Source organism: Nelumbo lutea, chromosome 2 (assembly GCF_056320005.1).
Source record: "Nelumbo lutea isolate HS-2025 chromosome 2, American lotus-T2T, whole genome shotgun sequence".
In the NCBI taxonomy this organism is placed as follows: domain Eukaryota; kingdom Viridiplantae; phylum Streptophyta; class Magnoliopsida; order Proteales; family Nelumbonaceae; genus Nelumbo; species Nelumbo lutea.
Window position 1 is genome coordinate 53,602,196 of NC_142685.1, and position 15,755 is coordinate 53,617,950.

Consider the following 15,755-nt stretch of genomic DNA (forward strand, 5'->3'; position numbering starts at 1 on the left):
ACATAGCCTAACAGTGCAAATGATTGACACAAATAAACAGATGCAAAACTGAAGTGGGTGCAAAATTTTCTATTGGAAAATGAAGTACTTTGGGTAGAAAGTACTTTCCTTTCTCCTTTTTAATTCTTCTTCTTCTTCTTCTTCTTCTTCATCAAAAAAAAAAGAAGTGGTAGACAATAAAGGGATCTTTGCTTCACTCTTAGGTCATCTATAGGGGTGCAATAATTAGGGTAAGCCCAAATCGAGCTTGAACTGACCTGACCTGCAATTTTACACAGATTGGGATTGGATTTTTAGGCCTTTAGTTAGGACTAAGCCCAAAAGTTTGGTATTTTTCTTTTATTTTTGGGAAATTGTCTTAAAACTCACCATGAGTTTTCAGCAATTCTCTTAAACTCACCACAACTTTTCAAAATGTCTAAAACTCACCATGTCACTAACTCGACACTAAACAGACTAACGGTGTTAATATATTATCATTTTAGCCTTCATAGAAAAATATAAAATATATACATATATATAGGAAAAATTGTAGAAAAAACACCAAAAATTATAGAAGGACACAGAAATTGCAAATAAATAACAAAAAATACAGGAAAATTTATAGATTGTAGAAAATAGAAAATGTAAAAAAAAAACAGAAATTATAAAAAACATTGGAAATTATAACAAAACACTAAAAGTGCAAAAAAATGAAAACTGAAAAAGACCATTTTTCTCTAACTCGCCATTCAAGGGTAATTTGGTCATGAAAATTGTTATTTATGCTGATGTGGACACCTTTATTAAGAGGCATTAACAGTGCACTAACGGAAGGTGAGTTTTGGAAAATAAAAGCTTGACGACATGATGAGTTTTAGACATTTTGAAAAGTTATAATTAATTTAAGAGAAATGCTGAAAACTCATACTGAATTTTAGACAGTTTCCCTTTATTTTTTAGTCGGCCTTGAGCCTAGCTCTTAGGTAGTTTGGACCTAGTTTCACTATGCAATACATATATGAAAGCACAAATATATATTTTTGTATGCATACCTTGTTTTTCATAAACCATATATATATATATATGCATACACGCATACATATACACACATTTGACTGCATCAATTTTCAGTTAGGCCCGGGCCTGGAATTGATAGTTTGGGTTTGACTTTAGACTCAAGTGGAGCTCTATCAAATTCTTAAAATTGGGCCTAGGTTAAGAAGCTGACACCCAGCCCAGCTTCTCTGACTTGCAGTCTTGCACCCCTAGTAATCTATGAGTTAGTCTGCTTGTCTAAAGTGACCAAAATCGTGGGCAAATGGCATATTAGAGCCACATCTATTGAATCTAGTTCTCTAAACCACCTATAAATTCGGGCCCAATATCAAGAGTTGGCAGTTGGCACATATGCTGTCATTTTCATGAACTGTGGATATTTGTATTCATGATGAACTGTGGGCTGTATTTATTTATTTATTTTTAAATATTGTAAGGTATCACTCATTAAGAAAAGAACATATAAAATGTATACTGAGAATAGCATTCAAGCCATTGGCACAATGACACTACACACTAGCCAAAACCCCAGTAAAGGGCCTAAGTCAAACCTCCAAGAAATGGGCCCAGGCCCTTTAGGTAACAAATAAACCCAAAACACCAAACCTTTGACCAAAGTAGAGCAAGAAACCACACAAAACCCTTATAAGCTCTAACTCACTGTGCAAGCAACTAAACACAGCGAGGAAACATGCGGAAGAATCAGCCAACACGCACAGACCTTCCCCTGCCTCTTCTGCAGTTCTGCCCCTCCCAGAACTCTTGGCCCTTGGGTATAGCCGTATAGGTTTCACCACTGTCATGTCATAAAATTCCGCAAGCGTTCTGGACTTTGGACAACTTTTCGCGTAATCCAGACTAACAAAAGAGTTACTGAACTAGCGCTATCTCACTCCACTCCAAACGTTCTCTGAGCAGTAGAAGCTAGGTCTGTCCCGGATACGATTTTTCGATCAATAAATCCAATGTCCGTCCTGAATACGGAGGTTAAGATCAACCAAGGAACATCCGTACGAGACACGGTGATTCAGTCATGATCACATCGATCAATTTTGATCGCGGTCCATGAATAATAAAGCTTCACAAGACTATCCATTACCCTCATCGGCCCAGGCCGAGGCCTCAACATGAAACACTTGGTGCCCATGGCCTCAGCCTCAAGGGTAGGGAGGGGGTAATTGATATGAGTATATTTGGTCAGTTCATCGGATCCTAACATGTTTCTTAAGGGTATTTGAGTAATTTCTGCCTTTAGCGATTTGAAGAGCTTTTAATGCGGGTGCACGTCCTAGGCACATTTACTCCTAGGCCAATGATACGAGGTCATGGCCGACCGATCCCTCTCCAGATCCCCCTACGTGACCATGATGCATGGGACAGTTACACATTATGTATTGCTCCCCCTCCAGGTGGCTCTTACCATAAAAGGGACATTACAACTAAGGGTAGGCATGTATACTTGGGCTATCACTTATACTCTTGTGGTGATCTCTACTCTCTTTGATCCCTCAACTAACTTGACCATTGGAGTCCTTACCCCTAGAAACACTCCCGGACCTCTGACGTCTTTTCATTCTTAGCAAGTGGGACCATCAGCCTTTGGACCTCGAAAATTACTCAACTACCCTCAACCCCAAATTTGGTAGCATCAAATCACTTAATTTAATATTTCAATGTATATAATAAGTAATGTGAACCATAATATTTACAAAATTTAAAATATTTTTAAAGAACATATTCCATTTCTTGAATGATGAAAAAGTTCTACAAATAGACCCTAGAACCTTGAAAGGTTAAATTTCAGATTTTACCTTCAAACTAAACTTAACCAATTCATGCTCACCCCTAATTTTTAGGATTTCAGGTTTTACCTCCAAACTAAAGTTAACCAATTCATGCTCACCCTTAATTTTTAGGAGGTAAGATTCTTTACAATGTTTACTTGATCAAACCCACTTTGAATACAGGTGCCAATACCTACTATAATCCACAATATTTTTTATTTTAATTTTATTTTGATATAGAATAGCTTCCAAAAGATAATTTAATTGGAATTATATATATATATGTGTGTGTTTTAATTTGAACTAGTCAAGTGATAAAACTAGTTAGTGATCATATCATTTTACAAACGAGTCTGAGAACATTAGTCACTACTGATCATTTAACCAATATTATTAGATAGGGCCCTTAGATCAGCCTCAGTTGATAAAATCATTGATGCAATTATTACCTACCAGAGATACCATTTCCCTCTAAGCATAATTTATAGAAACTCCTACTACCTAGAGTTCTGCTACAGTAGGAAAAAGTATAACATAATCTATAATAATTTGTAACATGACTTCTCACTTCCTGAGTCAACTCACTGACTCCCTAGTTGACTCTACTTTCCACCTTGTCGAGCCGAGTCAAAAACCTGAGCCGGTTACCTATGCAACACTGAACCATCGGACCAATTCCAAATTCCGAGCTGTCTAGACTCTAGTCTCTGGATATCACGTTCTGGGGACAAGATACACCTCAGCCTTTATGATCGAACCGTCTCCAAGCTTGAACCCAGGAGTAACCGGAAATCCTACGATCCAATCACGCGGCACCCGCTGGCCGGAAAACTCGATGACACTCTCCATGTACAGAGGATGAAATTTAGCTCCTCTGGTTGCCTGGAAATGGCATGGAGCCGGCTCGAGAGCGAAGGCCAGCAAGTGAAGCAACCAAACCGCCTTCGCCATTGCCAAGAACTCTTCGTAAAACTCACTCCTCGGGTGATTGCCCGTCGAAATCACTCGACGCTGCTCAAAATGTCCGAACAGAGACTCCTCCATCTTGGGGTGAACGAGAGAGAGGAACTTCATAGAGCAAAATTTGCCAAAGCCACAAGTGGGAAATATGCTCAGGAGCTCAACCGGGTCCGTGGCCTTCATATCTCGGAACTGAGCCAAACAGTCTCGGCGGAACTGGTCGGGGTGGAGAAATGAAGGGACGTTGTTGTCCATGTAGAACGTCTCGTGGTCGAAACCGTAAAACATTTTCCGGCACACATAGGACTCCAGTGCGTAGCTGGCGTGATGAGCTTTGACGATGCTAGTGGTGTTTGGGCTGGTGGCCTGTTCGATGGATCGGACGGCTGCCGCAATGTCCCAGTGAGCGGACTGCATGAGGGAGAGGAGGAGCGCCGTGAATGACTGATAATTGTCTTTCACCTGCCTCATTGTTGCTTCGAACAGTTCCACACTAGGCGCCACCCCAACTGCAGGTCGTTTGGTTCGAGAGAAATGCGTTGTCAGTCAAGTATGAACTAAGGTTGCGTTTGGACAAGGTTTGAAGATTTGTGCATTCAAAGTCCAAAAGCACAAAAAGTAAATTGTGTTTTACTTTTGGTTCAATTTTGTTTTTTCACAATCCCAAAGCTCAAAAGCAAAAGCTTACAGGATGAAATTATGTTGAGATCAAAGTGCTTAATCCAACACTGTTCTGACGAGTAAAACAGGCCAGAAAAAGCCCAAATTCCAGATCCGAGTGCAGCTTACAATTATAACGCACTCAAATGTATTTAGGCTTGTGAGTGCTCCAATGTGGTGGTCAGCCAAACACTAATAAAAGCGCTTTTTTCAAAAGCCTAGATCAAAATGTTGCCTTTTCAATTCATAAGCCCTTTTAGAGGGAAAAAAAACACTCCCAAACACATCCTCATTGTTGTAATATTAGAAAAAAGAGAATGGTACCTTGACTATGAATGCAACTGACTTTCCTCTTAGACTGCAACGAGTGAAACCTCCCTTTCTTTCCACCGTTGCGCCGCTTCTCCTTCAAGTTACCCACCTCTCTCTCTCTGGTCTCCACCTGTTTCTTAAGTTCCCACATTGCAGACTCGTATGGCGCTATAGCCTCCTGCAGGGAAACTTGGCCAAGCAATCCTCCTTTTCCAGCTCTACTTAACCTCTTCTGAAACTCCTCTTTCAACCTAATGAGTCTCCTCAGCTCCGCCACCACCACCACGTCTGCCATCTTCAACTTCTTGGGATCCCACGGACACTGAGCCTCTTCTAAGCTTTTGTACGCGTTCCTCAAAGCGGCCACCGTTTCGAATACCTCTCCCATCAACACATCCATTTCCTTCATCCTCTCCAAGCTCACCAACAACTCAGTATTCTCTTCCCAAACCCTAAGCCCCGCTTCTGATTCATCTTCATCTGTATACGCTTCGCCACCTGTTTCAACTTCACCTTCCTTGTATACAATCCTATCTTCCAACCCTGCTCCTGCTTTGCGCCCTCTGTTGGGTGGACGATGAAAGCAAGAAGATGCGGCTCGGTGAATCAGATCAGAAAAGTTAGAGGCTTTGGCCGCCGGCTCTGACTTTTTCTTCGCTTTAATACCTTCAGTCCTGAAGAATGAAATCATTTGAAAAATCACACATACACAAACACATCCGTCTGTGGTCTGCTACTCTGCTACGTAAAAATTCTAGTCTGGGTGCATGGGTACAATCACCACCGTCAATGTGGAATACTGTACTGTGGGGCCCAGGTTTCTGATGATTTCCTTTAGATGTTGATATTGCTTGAAGCGAAAATTGACGATTTCTTGGTTAGAGTTTGTGGCAATCACGTATTGATTAAAACTGATTACAATGTATTGAATATTTTTCCAAGATCATATGGTTAAAATTCCTTTAATCATGCGGATTTTGGTATAAGTAATCTCTATGGTGGGATCAATTAATTACGGGGTGTTTGGAAAGGCTTTTTATACGATCTTTCGGGTTTTCCAGTATTTAGAGGACTAAAATTTGGCATTTTCATGTTTGGCAATGAAAGACGGGCAGCTAGAACAGGTATGGAATTGCCCCAAAAAGTTCATGGAAAAACTAAAATGGATGAAAATCCTCTATACTTGGTTCTATTTGGTAAATCTTTTTAGAAAAATTTTCCAGCATCATGGATGGCCAAAAGATGTATTGAATTTTTCAAAATTTAGCAATTTTAGGGCCCGCTTAATCCTTACAGTCAAAAGACGCATTAAGCTTTTGTATTAAGATCTGAGCAGCCCAAAGCACGTTTGGTAGATGTGCATCTTTCTATGCGAGATTAAAACTCGAAAGACGCTAGAAGTTTCATTTGGACCTTCCTAAAATCAGTCCAAAATGGGCTTTTCGTGTGTTTGAAGCGTTCCGTCTTTTGGCAGTTAAATCTTCCGCGTGCCAAATGAAAATAGACAAAAAATCGATCCTTTTAACTTGTAAATAGCTGAAAGATTGCACGAAAAGACGTGCCAAACACAGCCTTAGTTTTTTTGGGTCTTTTTGCACAAACGCATGCTAGTCTTATCAGCTTTTCATTACCAAAAAAGAAAAAAATAATAATTTTCGATTTTCCAAGCTTATGGAACCCTAAAAGACTGTTCAAAAAGACTTGTCAAACACCACCTTGAAATCTTTCATTTAATAGTTTGATAGACCACGATAGATCAAGATACTTAGGTGGCGTTTCATAAATCTGAACTCTTAAATATGAAAAGTTAAAAATATATTAAAAGTGTTTGAAATCTGAAAAGAGACAAGTTTTTTTTTTTTTGACTTTTTAGAGGCCCTAAATAAAGAATGCTGTTTTTGTTGGATCAAACTTTCAACATCTGAAATTCACTAATTTTACTATTTTACCCCTAAATTCGACTATTCGGTTGCAGTGGCGAGAGAAAAACAAGAAGAAAAAAGGAGAGAGAGAGAGAGAGAGAGAGAGAGAGAGAGAGAGAGAGAAGGCTGGAACTCACCGCCTCTATGTGAAGTGGAAAAGATGAACGGTGAGAAGTAGAAGTGCAATCAACATTTTCAAGGGTATTTTGGACTTTCGGCCAGATTTGAAATGCATCTAAACGCATTCAGTGCCTGACCCATGTCTTATTATTTCAAATCTGAAAATAATTTTCAAACCCAAATTCAGATATACTTCCAAACACCTCTAATGTCTGAAAATGAACATTTTCGGATTTCAGAATTCTAAAAAGTGTTATCAAACACCACCTTTTACGATAGGTATTAAAATGATATTATTCAAACCACATCATCTCAATTTAAAATTAAAATGCTATTATTCGAAATTCTAGAATGTGATAGAGAAAGAGTAGAGTTGACCTCAACTTGTCATCGGATCTTAATGGCAATCTTGTTTGGCATTCCATCGACTTCCTGCTCAACGCAATGGACTGCAGAATCTGTTCATCTTTTGTTTTCTTTTCGGTGTTCTTTCTTTCGGTCTTCTTCTGCCTGAAACCAGAGAAATTATACCAATTTTAATGCTCTAAAAAATAAAGATAATGATATAAGTGTAGCTTTTGTGGTGTAAATGTGAAATATTATCTTGACTAGCTGCAAACGGATCACATCGAATTAGATCCGGGTTTTATTTGTTTATCTTCGAATTCAGAGCATTAAATATATTGATAAATTACATTAAAAAATATTAAAATATTATATATTATTAATAAAATGAATTAAAGGTGACTTTCTTATTGTATATCATGAATTTAATATATTGAAATAATATGTATGAAACCTGAACCAATGACTCTTTAACTGATGAAGCTAGGGTGTCAATGGTCCGGTTTTGGGTTGGACCCCATCCAAATAAAAATTAATTTGGACATATAGGATGGAGATCAATCCTAGATTTAATGGTCCAAAATATTTAGTGGATTGGATTGGACCTAGTCTATCCATAATGGATTTATATTGGATTGAACCAATATCCAATTCCTTGATAGAAGATAAGAATACATGTGCCAATAGATCAGATTTGGGTTGGAACTGATCTAAAATAAAACTAATTTGAACAAATTAGACAATCAAGACATTAAATTGAACTAGTCCAAAATATTTATCATATTGGATTGAACCTGATCCATCGGTAATGGACTCATATTGGATCGGATCAATTTGGACTAAATCTTGTGCAATTGCTACCCCAATACGAAGCAATAGTTGATAGGGTCAATTCACCTTAGTCGAATATAGAGGTGCAGGATCATAATTGACTAACTGCAATATCATGGCAAGGTGAGGGACCTCATGTGCCCCCTACTTTGTTCCCATAATGCAATCCCCTTACATTAATGTGTTACATATAATAATGTCTCTTTAGTAAAAATAAATATTCACACACACCCAAAATGTATGGATACTAGCGAGTAACGACAAATATCAAAATGTTTGGATAGACTAGAAAATATATAAAAATTACATAAATAAGATATAAATACATGAAAAATGTACTTTTTAACAGGCTATATAAGAGAGATATAACAATCAACAATACCAGGAACCTAAAACGTATACATACTTATGAAATTTTATAAAAATATTTATTTAATATATTTATATAAATAATAACTTTATTCTTTCAAATAATAAATATATTTTCATTTTTTAACATATAATTGTAAAATAAAACATCATTTTAGGTGGATAAAAAATTATATTTATAATTTTCAAATTTTTCTAAAGTTTAAAAGTGATAAATATACAATTTTGTCAAACAAGACACTGATATGCTTCCACATTGTTGTGTATCATACCATATCCACAAATATAACACAATACAATCTGATATAGAGGTATATTGTATCAATACACATGAAATGCACGTAAACCTTGTCCCATATCGGGAGTATTATATCATTCCTTTAAACCTTTGGTGGCCCGATAATTGAGATGGTCAATTAGGCATGGTTATGGAGACAAAGGATGAAATGCACGTAAAGGTAGGCTTTATATGGCAAGGCCATTGGGCCTCATGTACAACCTACTTGCCCCCAGCCATTAATGCTTTTAATGTGTAATATGTAATAAAAAACAGTAAAAAAATACATGTGTATATATACTTATGCATCTCTCTAAATAGTCATCACCGTACAAGGTTAAGGTGGAGGCATGTTAGACACACACGTGCCCACGTAGAGATTGGTGTTGAGATTCAAAACAACACTCAGGGTCCATTTGCAGGAATAATGGTCTAGAATCAGAATTTGAATAGACCCTCAGATGCTTCTCATGAGATCCGAAATCCTATTCCCATCCTGGTGGAATGGCATTCTCCCTTTTGAAAGAATGGTCATTCCTTCCCCTATTCCCCTTCCTTTGGGAATGAAAAGACATTCAAGCTGATTCCAATTCTGATTCTGACTATAAACCAAGCAGACCCTCAGATGCTTATCATGAGAATATAAGCATATGCTTTATTGGCCAATTCAAACAGACCCTTAGATGTTCCTAAGGTAGGGCTGCAATGGCAAATTGGTACAGTAATGAAAGTGTTTTATTGGTAGTAGATCCCTACCAACACCCACTTAAGGTTTGTCTGAGCTTTTGCTAGCTAGCTAATAAAAGAAGCTTTAACAGCATATAAATGACCAACATTTTTCACTAAACATCGCTAACAGTAATGTCAAAAGCCCAGTCGATCAATTTGGTCTCTCCCCATTTTTCTCCAAAACAACGTTAAAGCTCATTTAAAATGTCACCAACTGAACGTGGCTTTTAGCTAGAAAGCTGCTATACTAATGAGTCCGGATCTACTGATCACATATATCACAAGACGTACGCCACAACTACACATCCGGAACATCTAATGACAGAAAAAAGTGCAAGAATTAATTTGTGATCAGAGGATCGAGATTATACTTCTCATTCCTATGTATTGTAGTTGTACATATAGTATAGTCTAAAAGAATTGAGATTTAAATATAAATATTTTCATTAAAATATATTGAATCAATGTTTTATTAGTAACCCATCTAATGAGGGCAGATTTAACCCTCCATTGACATCATGACACATAGCATATTAGAACAGTTGGACTACATCCCAATATCACCTAGGCGACAACTTGCCTTAGCCAAAATGGGGTCCTAGCTAGCGACCTACCTCTGCCGCCGACCTGGTGATTTGCCTCTACCGCCGACCTAGCGACCTACTTCTACCGCCAACCTGGCAACCTACCTCTCTAGAAGCTTTCCAGTTGTCTCCTAACCTTTCGAGATTATGCCGCGTACTCGTAGGATTTATCCTTATCCCACCTGAATCAGAGGGAAACGGTAAGCCTTATTAACTGGCACGTTATCCTCATTCCAAAGTGGAATAGATCCCTATGTCGTGGGCCAAGGATTTTGAGAGCATTTTACGAGACCCACAGTAGCCCAACTACATAAGGGCATCAGCCCCTGAGACCTAGATAGATGCACAACTTTTAGTTCTCGTAGCTCTCCAGCTCTCTCACATTTGACTATCTTAAAATCTTTGATTCACTAACTTAAGCATCAGAGTGCCCACCTCTCTAGAAGCTTTCCAGTTGTCTCCTAACCTTTCGAGATTATGCCGCGTACTCGTAGGATTTATCCTTATCCCACCTGAATCAGAGGGAAACGGTAAGCCTTATTAACTGGCACGTTATCCTCATTCCAAAGTGGAATAGATCCCTATGTCGTGGGCCGAGGATTTTGAGAGCATTTTACGAGACCCACAGTAGCCCAACTACATAAGGGCATCATCCCCTGAGACCTAGATAGATGCACAAGTTTTAGTTCTCGTAGCTCTCCAGCTCTCTCACATTTGACTATCTTAAAATCTTTGATTCACTAACTTAAGCATCAGAGTGCCCACCCTGAGTAAAACTGCCCAGGCATTCTGACATTGTTTCCTTGCGGGTCGCATTAGAGCCACCTCTCTAGATCGTCACCCCTCATCTAGACATCAGAGCCACCTCTCCAGCTTGTCACCATTCAGCTAGGCATTAGAGCCACCTCTCCATTTCGTCACCATTCAGTTAGGCATCGGAGCCACCTCTCCATCTCATCCCCATTCAGATAGACATCAGAACCACCTCTCCAGCTCGTCACTACTCTGCTAGGCATCAGAGCCATCTCTCCAGCTCATCACTATTCAGTTAAGCATCAGAGCACATCTCCAGTTTGTCACCATTTAGGTAGGCATCTAAGCCACCTTCCAGATAAGAACCATTCAGATAGGCGTCCAAGCCACATTCCAAGTAGGGATTATTTAGCCAGGCATCCGAGTCACCTGCTAGCCGGGAACTGCTAAAATGCGCATCATCACCATCTAAAAAGCACAACGACTTAAAAAGAATGTACTTTCTGCATCTAAGGCTATCAATGAGTCGGGCTTGACCCAATAGATCAAATGAAACCGAATCGATTGTTTCAGTTTTGGTTCCAAAATTTAAATCAATGCATTGGTTCCAATTCATTTTCTTGATATATATATATATATATATATATATATATATATATATATATATATATATATATATATATATATAATATTTTCAGTAGATTTATTATAATTGGGTCCATTAAATTTGACCCAATGAACTGAAAACCAATGAATTTGGTTCTAAATCTATAATTACAAATCCTATAGGGGCTGGTTCTGTTATGGGATCTTGACATTTCTTTCCGGGTCGGTTATGGTGCTACCATGTCTCCACCCAGACCTGATCCTACCCATTGGCAACCCTATCTGTATGCATTCCACTATCAAATTGAATGACTAACAAACACCCCTAAGATGGTCACTCCGTGTCCCACCAAAAATGGAGGCGGGATCTCCTGCGCTCCTCTTGGTGTGAGATGGGGTGTTTTTCTATTTATTGTTTTATACGTCATTTATCTACAACAGTCACGTCTCATATGGGTGAAGTCATTAAACGGCTGATTGCCCCTCCCATTATATTTTTATTTATTTAATACAAATATAAAAACAAAAAAGAAATTTAAAAGTAGATATGACTGATCATTTTGACAAAGAGGATAAAACAAACAACAAAAAATATTAAAGAGAAAACCCTAATTATTTTTTCAAGTTGTAGCATAAGACGAGAAGATCAAGCAAGCTAAGTGCTTCAAAAGGTGATTTAATGAATCTCTCTACAACCTTGTAATCTTCTTGACAAAATAGGAATTATAGGTGATTCTTTTCCTGATTGGTGATGTTACAATCAGTGAAAAAACGGAAATCTTGGTCCAGCCATAGATATGTGGTATCTACTGTTTCTTGCTGACTCCACTGTATCAATGAGTGACGAAAGAGCATGAGATATACATTGGCTAAGTGAGGTCTACTGATGAAAGAGGTAGGGTTTTTTTTTTCTTCAATGGTTTTACTTTTCTCAATTTTCTCTTCATCATCAGACTCATATTGGGAATTCAAACCTGCTTTCTTTCTTTCTTTCCTTTTTTTCTTTTTTATTTTTTACATTTGAAAAATGAGAAAGAGGCATAACAGAAGGAATGACCGATCTTTTGATGATTTCGCACATGTGAGACGTGGGTATTACGTGTGGCCGATGTGTTAAAAGTTGAATGGAAGAGGATCCCCTCTTACACAAGGACGAGTGCAGAAAATCCGGGCTCCCAAAAATGGAGCCTTAATCAAAGCCGCGTAAATGCAGGCTCTCCGTGGTAAGGTCAATGTCAGTGGACTATACATGGACTTGCACTGTCCACATACCCCCCATACCCCTTAGTCTCCTTATGATACGTATAAATTAATGTAAATAAATAATAATAATAATAATAATAATAATAATAATAATAATAAAAGAGATTCCCAGCCAAACATACTTGCAAGATATTCGCTAGTAACACTGCAACAACAGTCAAATGCAAGAGACAACAAAATCATATGTAAGGCAAGAAAGGAGCAAATGCTAACATCAGTGCCCGTGATCACACGACCCAATCACAAAAGAACAAGGCGCTAAAACATCAGGGTCTGCCCTGTTTAGCATCTTGTACATCTGAGCTTTATAAAGTCTGGTCATTCACCAGTCGTACGTGCCCTTGCTTTGCATGTCCACTGCAGCAGAGCATGGCATGCAGCTCTTAATCTCGTTTGAGGTAAAGCAAGTGGGAACCCCCCACCTCCTTATTTTATGTATATATCCTTGATCGATCTCCTGCAAGGCTGCAACCCCTACAATGAATTTATTTAACGCAATAATGCTTTGAAGCCAAGATAACTCAACTCAACTTGGAACTCCATCCGCCGAGTCCCTCTCTCACTCACTCAACACGTGTCTCTGGTTTCATGGATGATGGAGCATGGCTTCAAACCACCAAGAAATCATGTTTTTGATCTAGAAATGCAAGAATTAATGGATTTCTGAATTCTGTTTTCTCATTTTGGAAAAGATATAAACACTATATATACGGCTGAAAGGTTTCTCTGTGCTTTTGTTTTAAGAAAACAGCGCTTTCAAATTCCCGACCATTTTGTCCGGCGTAATTTTTTCTTAAAATCACAACAAAGAGAAAAGTTTGTGTCGAGCGCAGAGCAACCCAGATGATTAATGAAGAGAATACACGGATAATGTAATATCTAAGCTAACCTTGAGCCCATCCCCATCCTAGCTAGTTTCAGCTTCAAGGTAATTACTTTTCAAGGGCTAGGATGGATTCGCGATCGCCTGAAGAGATACAGATTGGGTTTGGGCTCAGATCATTCGAGCTTTAGTTCTTGATGAGCAGCAGCTCTATCTAGTATCTTATCTGCTTGTAGTTAATAAACAATAAGGGAGAACGGATTACAAAGTAGTATGAAATTTCTGAAAAATAAGACTTACGTAGATTTGGTTGGCTGCAGTATATGCATATCCAGATTAACGCACATTCGAGGAAACATCTTCACGGATTTCAGGAGGTGGTGCGATCCGCCACAGATCTAAAACCAGAATAATTTTGTAATAAAGTTGCACCAGAAAACCACGATATCTTGCTTGCACTCATGAGTCATGATGCCTTCTTGGTAGTATTTAAAGACGGAGTCTGAATGCTCCTCTATGACCCCAGTAACAGGAACCACTGTGTTCTCGCAAATGGGGTTGCGGCATGTCAGCAGCCTCACGTGCAACGCATGTGATTAGCTAGAGCTGATGGAGCAATTTCTCTAGTCTCTAGTTCAAAAAAGCGGAAAACCGCTTGGAGCCTCTAAAATCTTGATAGAGGACTCTGCTTTATTGTTCACGTACGGTTGTCTACGTGGGATGATCTTACTGGTCAATTTGAGGAAACACTCACAAGTCGCACAGGTATAGATAATTAGATATAACCCGAAGAGTTCAGCCAAGAGGTAGGCTCTTCAGCTCTTCTATTTGCATTTTTCTATTTATGGCGCCGATCACTTAAGTAAGCGTTTCCATTTAGGGACACCTTGATTGCCACCATTGCGTCTAGTTGGATCAGGTTGAGGTCAACCCTAACACGAATACCCCATCACCACGACACACTACATGTAAATTTGTCAACCCTAATTTAACCTAAATTATATATTTATTAAAAAAAAGAAAAAAAAACTTTACTTGATTATTGAGATCATGTGATTAAAATTGTTAATGAAAATCCTCTCTCTCTCTCAAAAACCAAAAGGTCCCACAACTAATGGTGCGCCAATAATCAACGATTGGTGTGCAAAAAGTTATATTTTTGAATTTTCCATTGTTAGCATTGCAGTTCCATTTGCACTAATGCAAAACTATGGGATTGGAAATGCAAATGAGTTCAAAGCAAATTCTGGTTTGTAGTGCAATTTTATTTGCACTAGTACAAATGCATGGGAAGTGCAAATGAAAAGCATGCAAATTCTCATTTAATTTTGTTTTGGGTTTTATTTTATTCCCTTTTATGTCTTAATTTACTTCATTTGTATTGCAATCAAACAAAATAAACTAAAATTTGAAATGAAAATAGGTCAGAATTTACCAAGGTTTTTAAAATTAGACCAGACAAGGAACTTTTATAGGGACTGGTTCTCGAGTAAAACCTTCCGACCATCCAGTTCGAACAGATGGTTCGTTCTTACTTAAAAAAATGGCCAAAAACTATTGTTTGAGTCAACGGTTTGACCACCCCAATCAACGGGTCATAGAACAAATCAACAGTCCAGTTTTGAAAGCCATGTAATTTACACTCAAATCATTTGCACTGCCATTGTTTTGCATCAATGCAAATTTATTTTTATTGCAGCTCAACACAACCTAAATAAATAAAGTAAAAAATGGTCAATAACCATTATTCAGGTCTAACAAGTCACCGATTCGACTGCTCGGTTCAGTGGATCATTGACTAAACCAATAATTTTTGGCAAAGGAATGGTTTATTGGTGAAATGGAACCAATTGTCTGAACAGTTTCCAGGCTGAATGGTCTGACTGTTCAGACCAATGGCGGTTCCAAAAAAATATGATTTGCACTGGAAATGAAGCAAAGTGAAATAAAAGTCGAAACAAAAGTGAACCAGAATTTGCAATATTTTTGTGCAATTATATACTACTGGAAGTTTGGAATAAATCTATATAGAGGGAGCAAACAAATGGAGCCTAGATATTGAATATAGATTCATTGTAGCAAATAAAACTTCTTTTGCTGGTTAGTCCATAAGTAATTTTTAAAGACAAAGTTAGAAACATCTAATGCATTAGTTTTAATGAGGTACTTTTTCAAAAAGATGCATCGATTGTATCAGTAGGGAAGCATCCAAGGCTCCGTGAAAAGAACTTAAACTGATAGTATTTTTAGATGCAGCATATTAATTTAGGACAGGTAGTGTGAATAAATTTTGGAAGTAAATAAAAAATTATTAAAAGAAGGGGTTACAGAAGCACCCATGCAACCAAAAGGGCCATCCACCAGGTGGTCATGGACCAA

General features: G+C 38.1%; 1 protein-coding gene across 1 annotated transcript; it reads right to left on the reverse strand.

The window, feature by feature from the left end:
• Positions 1–3,184: 3,184 nt before the first annotated feature.
• On the reverse strand, positions 3,185–13,839 carry LOC148870743 (protein GRAVITROPIC IN THE LIGHT 1-like). Its single transcript, XM_088970251.1, has 4 exons — positions 13,677–13,839; positions 7,175–7,306; positions 4,767–5,428; positions 3,185–4,291 (listed from the first exon to the last, which is right to left on the reverse strand). Exons 1-4 carry the CDS (start codon positions 13,733–13,735, stop codon positions 3,537–3,539), a joined length of 1,608 nt encoding a protein of 535 aa, XP_088826377.1. The 5' UTR covers positions 13,736–13,839; the 3' UTR covers positions 3,185–3,536.
• Positions 13,840–15,755: the final 1,916 nt, after the last annotated feature.